General features: G+C 47.9%; 1 protein-coding gene across 1 annotated transcript in view; it reads right to left on the minus strand.

The window, feature by feature from the left end:
- Positions 1–347: 347 nt before the first annotated feature.
- Positions 348–10,905, minus strand: part of LOC311116539 (TBC1 domain family member 30-like) — a gene marked incomplete at its 5' end in the record, with an annotated part of 15,228 nt that continues 4,670 nt past the window's right edge. Inside the window, 4 exon segments of the mRNA XM_084191623.1 lie at positions 348–2,107; positions 5,330–5,545; positions 8,087–8,226; positions 9,928–10,031. Coding sequence (XP_084047749.1) covers positions 447–2,107; positions 5,330–5,545; positions 8,087–8,226; positions 9,928–10,031 — 2,121 coding nt within the window.

Genomic DNA, 10,905 nt, shown 5'->3' on the forward strand with positions numbered 1-10,905 from the left:
ATGGATCTTTTAGTATGGAGTCTTACTGTTGAGAAACATTGGACAGAAACAGAACTCAGCAGAGGAGGAGGAAGGTGCTGAAGGGTTCAACACAACTTGACCTGGGAAGATAACATGAGGACAGAGATGTTCCATGATGACGTTCACACAGACAGACCCAGTCCACAGCAGCTCGTCCTCTGTCCCAGTGACCCACACCGCTACACACAGCAGTGGATCAGACCATAGCGGATACTGACACATGCTGACTCAGTCTGTTTCTCTCAGGTACAGAGCCAGACCATCAGAAAGAACCGGGCTGTATCTGCCAGAGCCAGACCATCAGAAAGAACCGGGCTGTATCTGCCAGAGCCAGACCATCAGAAAGAACCGGGCTGTATCTGCCAGAGCCAGACCATCAGAAAGAACCGGGCTGTATCTGCCAGAGCCAGTCACTCGCGGTCCCTCTAGCGCTTCCTGGTGGTGACGGTGGAGGTGGTACGGTTCAGGCTGAGCTGAGGGAAGTGAACCGTGGGGGTTCTGGCTGTGGGGCCATAGAGTCCCAGGTTACGGGCTGCAGCTGACCTCCTGTGCTGCTTCACACTGGGGAAAGGAGAGAACGCCACCTGCTGGGGGGAGGCCCTGGGTCGGTCCTGGGGCACGGAGGGGCAGGAGAGAGGGAGGGAGGGGGTAAGCGGTGTACCAGGGGTGGGGGGGTTAAAGGGGGAAACAGGTGCACCTGGGGAGCGTCTCATACAGTAGATGTTCTGAGAGGAGACTGGAGGGTCAGACTGTTGACTGTGGTGGTGGTGGTGTGATGGAGGAGGAGGAGGAAGAAGGACAGGGACAGGCAGCTCTGGGATGGTGGGAGAGGAGGGTAGTGTGTCTGGGGTAGTCTCTGTGGGAGAGGAGGGTAGTGTGTCTGGGGTGGTCTCTGTGGGAGAGGAGGGTAGTGTGTCTGGGGTAGTCTCTGTGGGAGAGGAGGGTAGTGTGTCTGGGGTGGTCTCTGTGGGAGAGGAGGGTAGTGTGTCTGGGGTGGTCTCTGTGGGAGAGGAGGGTAGTGTGTCTGGGGTAGTCTCTGTGGGAGAGGAGGGTAGTGGAGGTGGGGTGGTCTCTGTGGGAGAGGAGGGTAGTGTGTCTGGGGTGGTCTCTGTGGGAGAGGAGGGTTGTGGAGGTGGGGTGGTCTCTGTGGGAGAGGAGGGTAGTGTGTCTGGGGTAGTCTCTGTGGGAGAGGGGGGTAGTGTGTCTGGGGTGGTCTCTGTGGGAGAGGGGGTATAGTTTAGAGAGGAGGGTAGTAAAGGTGGGGTCTGGTTTGGTTCTGATCCAGACTTCAGCTCTAGAGACACCAGGAGCTCCTCCACTTCCACCTCCTTCTCCACCACAGCTGGCACCTCCTTACTGAAGGCCTGGGCAGGAGACACAGGGAGGTGACTACCATCTTCCTCCTCCTCATCATCATCATCAGCAGCCTTTCCCTCGCCCACTCCATCTCTCTCCTCCTCCTCCTTCGTCTGATGAGTGTGTCTGTCCTCCTCCTCCTTCGTCTGATGAGTGTGTCTGTCCTCCTCCTTCGTCTGATGAGTGTGTCTGTCCTCCTCCGTCATCTGATGAGTGTGTCTGTCCTCCTCCGTCGTCTGATGAGTGTGTCTGTCCTCCTCCTCCTCCTCCTCCTTCGTCTGATGAGTGTGTCTGTCCTCCTCCGTCGTCTGATGAGTGTGTCTGTCCTCCTCCTCCTCCTCCTTCGTCTGATGAGTGTGTCTGTCCTCCTCCTCCTTCGTCTGATGAGTGTGTCTGTCCTCCTCCTCCTCCTCCTCCATGTTGCCAAACCCTAGCTGTACCCGTGCTCGGGCTATGTTCCTGCGGTGGGCACGTACGTGGGCGCGCCAGGGGGACCCCACCCTGCTGTGACAGTCTTCAGCCTGAGATACCAGTCGGTTCCTCCCCCTCTCCCCCCTTGGGGTGGGGTTAGGGCCAGGGTTGGCAGGGCTGGACTGTGCCTGGGGGGCGCCTAGCAGGCTGGAGGGAGGGTGTGTCAGGCTGTTCCTGGGCTTCCTGCCTAGCAACAGGTGGTTGACGACAGGAGAGGGACGTAGCTGAGACCCTAGCACGCTGGTGACTGGACACCTGTCTACAGAGAGAACAGACACACACACACCCCCAGGTCAGCTCAGTGTGGCACTGTTTTGTCTGCATACTGCAGCACCACAGCATGACATGATTATAAAGATGATTCCACATCCAGCAATAAGAACATCTAGCATTAAGACATCTTTCTGGCTCCGTCCCAAACTCTGAGCTTCCATTTACCACGGGAACCAGATGAAGAAGCTTACACAGTTACATAAAATACTGCTTTGAGTTGTAAGGAGCTTTGAGCCCTGATTACTGAAGACCGACACATCCGGGAGTTAGAAAAATAGTTTGGGGAATAGAAGCTCCGAAGCCAAATCCAACGTAAGTCTGTTACACAAGTAGTAGGTTCCTACTGGGTGATGACGTGTTTAGATGGGCAGCCACCAGCCCAGACACACACTCTCCTGTCAGTCAAAGCACAGAGAAGAGCCAGCACCATCCAACCCTCAACCAGCTACACCACTGTCTCAATTAACCCCAGACCACCTATCATCAGCCCAGAAACCCCCCGCTCCATACTGGCTGTCAGAACCATGTGAGGCGTCCTGGGGGACAACTGGTCTGCCTGCTCTTCCTGACAGACAGACGGTCACAAACACCAACACATCATCTCTATCTATAGACACCACCATCAACACATCATCTCTATCTATAGACACACCACCATCAACACATCATCTCTATAGACACACCACCATCAACACATCATCTCTATATCTATAGACACCACCATCAACACATCATCTCTATAGACACCACCATCAACACATCATCTCTATAGACACACCACCATCAACACATCATCTCTATATCTATAGACACCACCATCAACACATCATCTCTATAGACACCACCATCAACACATCATCTCTATAGACACACCACCATCAACACATCATCTCTATAGACACCACCATCAACACATCATCTCTATATCTATAGACACCACCATCAACACATCATCTCTATAGACACACCACCATCAACACATCATCTCTATATCTATAGACACCACCATCAACACATCATCTCTATAGACACCACCATCAACACATCATCTCTATAGACACACCACCATCAACACATCATCTCTATATCTATAGACACCACCATCAACACATCATCTCTATAGACACCACCATCAACACATCATCTCTATAGACACACCACCATCAACACATCATCTCTATAGACACCACCATCAACACATCATCTCTATATCTATAGACACCACCATCAACACATCATCTCTATAGACACACCACCATCAACACATCATCTCTATAGACACACCACCATCAACACATCATCTCTATAGACACCACCATCAACACATCATATCTATAGACACACCACCATCAACACATCATCTCTCTATCTATAGACACACCACCATCAACACATCTCTATATCTATAGACACACCACCATCAACACATCTCTATATCTATAGACACACCACCATCAACACATCATCTCTATCTATAGACACCACCATCAACACATCATCTCTATCTATAGACACCACCATCAACACATCTCTATAGACACACCACCATCAACACATCATCTCTATAGACACACCACCATCAACACATCATCTCTATAGACACACCACCATCAACACATCATCTCTATAGACACACCACCATCAACACATCATCTCTATATCTATAGACACACCACCGTCAACACATCATCTCTATAGACACACCACCATCAACACATCTCTCTATCTATAGACACACCACCATCAACACATCATCTCTATATCTATAGACACACCACCATCAACACATCATCTCTATAGACACCACCATCAACACATCTCTCTATCTATAGACACACCACCATCAACACATCATCTCTATATCTATAGACACCACCATCAACACATCATCTCTATAGACACACCACCATCAACACATCATCTCTATAGACACACCACCATCAACACATCATCTCTATATCTATAGACACCACCATCAACACATCATCTCTATAGACACACCACCATCAACACATCATCTCTATAGACACACCACCATCAACACATCATCTCTATATCTATAGACACACCACCGTCAACACATCATCTCTATATCTATAGACACACCACCATCAACACATCATCTCTATATCTATAGACACACCACCATCAACACATCATCTCCATCTATAGACACACCACCATCAACACATCATCTCTATATCTATAGACACCACCATCAACACATAATCTCTATATCTATAGACACACCACCATCAACACATCATCTCTATAGACACACCACCATCAACACATCATCTCTATATCTATAGACACCACCATCACCACATCATCTCTATATCTATAGACACACCACCATCAACACATCATCTCTATAGACACACCACCATCAACACATCATCTCTATATCTATAGACACACCACCATCAACACATCATCTCTATAGACAACACCATCAACACATCATCTCTATAGACACACCACCATCAACACATCATCTCTATATCTATAGACACACCACCATCAACACATCATCTCTATATCTATAGACACACCACCATCAACACATCATCTCTATATCTATAGACACACCACCATCAACACATCATCTCTATATCTACAGACACACCACCATCAACACATCATCTCTATAGACACCACCATCAACACATCATCTCTATATCTATAGACACCACCATCAACACATCATCTCTATATCTATAGACACACCACCATCAACACATCATCTCTATAGACACACCACCATCAACACATCTCTATAGACACACCACCATCAACACATCATCTCTATAGACACACCACCATCAACACATCATCTCTATATCTATAGACACACCACCATCAACACATCATCTCTATATCTATAGACACACCACCGTCAACACATCATCTCTATAGACACCACTACCATCAACACATCATCTCTATCTATAGACACACCACCATCAACACATCATCTCTATATCTATAGACACACCACCATCAACACATCATCTCTATATCTATATACACTCCACCATCAACACATCATCTCTATAGACACCACCATCAACACATCTCTATAGACACCACCATCAACACATCATCTCTATATCTATAGACACACCACCATCAACACATCATCTCTATAGACCCCACCATCAACACATCTATATTGCGTGCATAGAGTTGACAGATTGTGTGTTACCTGTGTGAATGTACAGCTGCCTGGCCTGTTGTTGCTGATGTCTCTTGATACGTGAGTATTGTTTCTTCAGAGCGCTGATGTCAGTACTCATCCTCTCCTGCATCATACTGTTGATGGCTGCTTGATGCTCCGCTCGGCCCCCCCCCGACCCAACACCCCCTACCGCCCCGGGACTCAGGTCTGCCATGTTAACCCCTTGCTCCCCCACACGCTGGTCTGGAGAGGGGAGAGAGAGAGAAAGAATGAGAGATTCAAATCCAACCAGAAATGACCTCAGTACTGACACCATGTTAATAATATGCTATTTAGCAGACGCTTTTATCCAAAGCGACTTACAGTCATGTGTGCATACATTTTTACCCACTACCCTGGCGTTACAAGCGCCGTGCTCTACCAGCTGAGCTACAGAGGACCACGGGGTTCCCTTTCATATAGAGACACTTAGATGTTCCTTTGTCTTTTCAGGTCTGAGACCAACAGCAGCTGACCAGATAACACATTACTGACTTCCACTACATTAAACTAATGGAACTTGGCTGGAGATGAGAGCAGAGCAGGACTCTGAGGGTCCACATACACTACATGACCAGTAGGACGTGGACACCTGCTCGTCCAACATCTCATTCCAAAATCATGGGCATTAATATGGAGTTGGTCCCCCCTTTGCTGCTATAACAGCCTCCACTCTTCTGGGAAGGCTTTCCACTAGATGTTGGAACATTGCTGCGGGGACTTGCTTCCATTCAGCCACAAGAGCATTAGTGAGGTCGGGCACTGATGTTGGGCGATTAGGCCTTGGCTCGCAGTCGGCGTTCCAAGTCATCCCTAAGGTGTTCGATGTGGTTGAGGTCAGGGCTCTGTGCAGGCCAGTCAAGTTCTTCCACACCGATCTCGACAAACCATTTCTTGTGCAAGGGGGCATCGTCATGCTGAAACAGGAAAGGGCCTTCCCCAAACTGTTGCCACAAAGTTGGAAGCACAGAATCGTCTAGAATACCATTGTATGCTGTAGCGTTAATATTTCCCTTCACTTCACTAAGGGGCCTAGCCCGAAACATGGAAAACAGCCCCAGACCATTATTCCTCCTCCACCGAACTCAACAGTTGGCACTATGCATTGGGGCAGGTAGCGTAATCCAGGCATCCGCCAAACCCAGATACATCTGTCGGACTGCCAAATGGTGACTAATTAGAGTATTCAGAAGGTATTCATACCCCTTGACTTTTTCCACATTTTGTTTTGTGACAGCCTTATTCTAAAATGGATTCAATTATTTGTTTTCCTCATCCTACACACAATACCCCATAATGACAAAGCGAAAACAGGTTTTTTGAAAAAAATAAAAACAGAAATACCTTATTTACATAAATATTCAGACCCTTTGCTATGAGACTCGAAATTGAGCTCCGGTGTATCCGGTTTTCATTGATCATCCTTGAGATGTTTCTACAACTTGATTAGAGTCCACCTGTGGTAAATTCTATTGATTGGACATGATTTGGAAAGGCGTGTCCGATGCTGTAGGGATGTTTTTCAGCGGCAGGGACTGGGAGACTGAGGTGAGGGGTGAAGGTTCAACTTCCAACAGGACAACGACCCTAAGCACACAGCCAAGACAACACAGGAGTGGCTTCGGGACAAGTCTCTGAATGTCCTTGAGTGGCCCAGCCAGAGCCCGGACTTGAACCCGATTTAACATCTCTGGAGAGACCTGAAAATAGCTAGTTTTTTTACATACATTAGCAAAGATTTCTACAAACCTGTTTTTGCTTCGTCATTATGGGGTATTTTGTGTAGATTGATGAGGAAAAAAAACAATTTAATCAATTTTAGAATAATTCTGTAACGTAACAAAATGTGGAAAAACGTCAAGGGGTCTGAATACTTTCCGGATGCACTGTGTATAGTGTATATACACACTGGGTCCAGTTTCCTGGACGTCTAACTGGCTTACTAGCATTCCACATTTAAATGACAGATTGGATTCCAGTCTCTCTCAGAAGTGTGTCTGGGTGCTAACAGAGTTTAGACTAAAGAACTAAAATGGGTACAAACATTAACCCTTGATGAGAATCAAATGTTATCTGTTACATGCTTGGTAAACAACGGGAGTAGACCAACAGTGAAATGCTTCCTGACGGGTCCTCTGCATGATGCAGGACCAAGCCGCTCTGTCATTGCTTGGCCATATATATATAACAGTGAAATGCTTCCTGACGGGTCCTCTACATGATGCAGGACCAAGCCGCTCTGTCATTGCTTGGCCATATATATATAACAGTGAAATGCTTCCTGACGGGTCCTCTACATGATGCAGGACCAAGCCGCTCTGTCATTGCTTGGCCATATATATATAACAGTGAAATGCTTCCTGACGGGTCCTCTACATGATACAGGACCAAGCCGCTCTGTCATTCCTTGGCCATATATATATATATATATATATATATATATATATATATATATATATATATATATATATATATATATATATATATATATATATATATATATATATATATATATATATATATATATTCTTAAATCCCATTCCTTACTAGTTTTGTGTGTATTGGGTATATGTTGTGAAATTGTTAGATATTACTGCACTATTGGAGCTAGAAGCACAAGCATTTCGCTACACCCGCTATAACATCTGCTAAACACGTGTATGTAACAAATAACATTTGATTTGATAAATAGGTAAGGGTTAAGGGTTAAGGGTAAAGAGGTCAGGGGTCAGGGGTCAGACCAACCTTTGATGTGTCTCTGGTACCGCTGTAGTTCTGGAGCTAACAGCCCCCCCAGTGGGCCCAAACACCCCAATGCTGCTGTCACCACTGCATCTTCATCATCTTCAACATCTTCATCACCTTCCCAGTCACCTAGACCACCACTGGAATACAGTAACATCACCATCATCACTCTCCCAGCCCCAGAGACCACCACTGGAATACAGTAACATCATCATCATCACTCTCCCAGCCCCAGAGACCACCACTGGAATACAGTAACATCATCATCATCACTCTCCCAGCCCCAGAGACCACCACTGGAATACAGTAACATCATCATCATCACTCTCCCAGCCCCAGAGACCACCACTGGAATACAGTAACATCATCATCATCACTCTCCCAGCCCCAGAGACCTCCACTGGAATACAGTAACATCATCATCATCACTCTCCCAGCCCCAGAGACCACCACTGGAATACAGTAACATCATCATCCTCCTCCTCCCAGCCCCAGAGACCACCACTGGAATACAGTAACATCATCACTCTCCCAGCCCCAGAGACCACCACTGGAATACAGTAACATCATCATCACCACCACTGGAATACAGTAACATTATCATCATCACTCTCCCAGCCCCAGAGACCACCACTGGAATACAGTAACATCATCATCATCATCACTCTCCCAGCCCCAGAGACCTCCACTGGAATACAGTAACATCATCACTCTCCCAGCCCCAGAGACCTCCACTGGAATACAGTAACATCATCATCACCACCACTGGAATACAGTAACATTATCATCATCACTCTCCCAGCCCCAGAGACCACCACTGGAATACAGTAACATCATCATCATCACTCTCCCAGCCCCAGAGACCTCCACTGGAATACAGTAACATCATCACTCTCCCAGCCCCAGAGACCTCCACTGGAATACAGTAACAACATCATCACTCTCCCAGCCCCAGAGACCTCCACTGGAATACAGTAACATCATCATCATCATCCTCCCAGCCCCAGAGACCACCACTGGAATACAGTAACATCATCATCACCACCACTGGAATACAGTAACATTATCATCATCACTCTCCCAGCCCCAGAGACCTCCACTGGAATACAGTAACATCATCATCATCACTCTCCCAGCCCCAGAGACCTCCACTGGAATACAGTAACATCATCATCATCACTCTCCCAGCCCCAGAGACCTCCACTGGAATACAGTAACATCATCATCACTCTCCCAGCCCCAGAGACCTCCACTGGAATACAGTAACATCATCATCACTCTCCCAGCCCCAGAGACCACCACTGGAATACAGTAACATCATCATCATCATCACTCTCCCAGCCCCAGAGACCACCACTGGAATACAGTAACATCATCATCATCATCCTCCCAGCCCCAGAGACCACCACTGGAATACAGTAACATCACCACCACCACCAATATCACCATCGCCTGCCCACTATAGCTCAGTGTTGTTTGGGTTCTTCAGATGCCACTCCAGTCTGGCATCCATCTCTCTCTACTGACAGCCACTAGTCATCCATCTCTCTGACAGCCACTAGTCATCCTTCACTCTGACAGCCAGACCAGTATGTCATGACTAGACCAGTATGTCATGACTAGACCAGTATGTCATGACTAGACCAGTATGTCATGACTAGACCAGTATGTCAAGACTAGACCAGTATGTCATGACTAGACCAGTATGTCATGACTAGACCAGTATGTCAAGACTAGACCAGTATGTCATGACTAGACCAGTATGTCATGACCTGCCTGTAGATACACTACATGACCTCTAGATACCAGCCGCTATACACACTATAAGGACATGCACCAACCTGCCGTTAGGGTTGGAGGTGGGGAAGGGGGTGATGTTGTAGGTGTATTTCTCTCTGAGTTCAGCCAGCTGAGGGAATGGAAACTCTGCCATGGAGTACACTGTCTGGAGAGAGGAGAGGAGAGGAGAGGAGAGGAGAGGAGAGGAGAGGAGAGGAGAGGAGAGGAGAGGAGAGGAGAGGAGAGGAGAGGAGAGGAGAGGAGAGGAGAGGAGAGGAGAGGAGAGGAGAGGAGAGGAGAGGAGAGGAGAGGAGAGGAGAGGAGAGGAGAGGAGAGGAGAGGAGAGGAGAGGAGAGGAGAGGAGAGGAGAGGAGAGGAGAGGAGAGGAGAGGAGAGGAGAGGAGAGGAGAGGAGAGGAGAGGAGAGGAGAGGAGAGGAGAGGAGAGGAGAGGAGAGGAGAGGAGAGGAGAGGAGAGGAGAGGAGAGGAGAGGAGAGGAGAGGAGAGGAGAGGAGAGGAGAGGAGAGGAGAGGAGAGGAGAGGAGAGGAGAGGAGAGGAGAGGAGAGGAGAGGAGAGGAGAGGAGAGGAGAGGAGAGGAGAGGAGAGGAGAGGAGAGGAGAGGAGAGGAGAGGAGAGGAGAGGAGAGGAGAGGAGAGGAGAGGAGAGGAGAGGAGAGGAGAGGAGAGGAGAGGAGAGGGAGAGGAGAGGAGAGGAGAGGAGAGGAGAGGAGAGGAGAGGAGAGGAGAGGAGAGGAGAGGAGAGGAGAGGAGAGGAGAGGAGACCGAGAGGAGAGGAGAGGAGAGGAGAGGAGAGGAGAGGAGAGGAGAGGAGAGGAGAGGAGAGATCAGGGTGTCAGCTTAATCAGTTTGGAAACAGAGGAGGAGAAAGTGCTTTTTCTCCATTATCATGTCTATGCATTTTGAATGGGATTTGTGGATGTAAATAAAGGTTTTTATTCATCTCTTAACTGCACGAGGCGGCTACAGTCTACGAGGCTGTTCTCCAACATCTCCTACCTGCATGAGGTAGCTACAGTCTAC

The sequence above is a fragment of the Coregonus lavaretus genome (assembly GCF_964263955.1).
Source record: "Coregonus lavaretus genome assembly, contig: HAP1_SCAFFOLD_5378, whole genome shotgun sequence".
Classification (NCBI taxonomy): Eukaryota; Metazoa; Chordata; class Actinopteri; order Salmoniformes; family Salmonidae; genus Coregonus; species Coregonus lavaretus.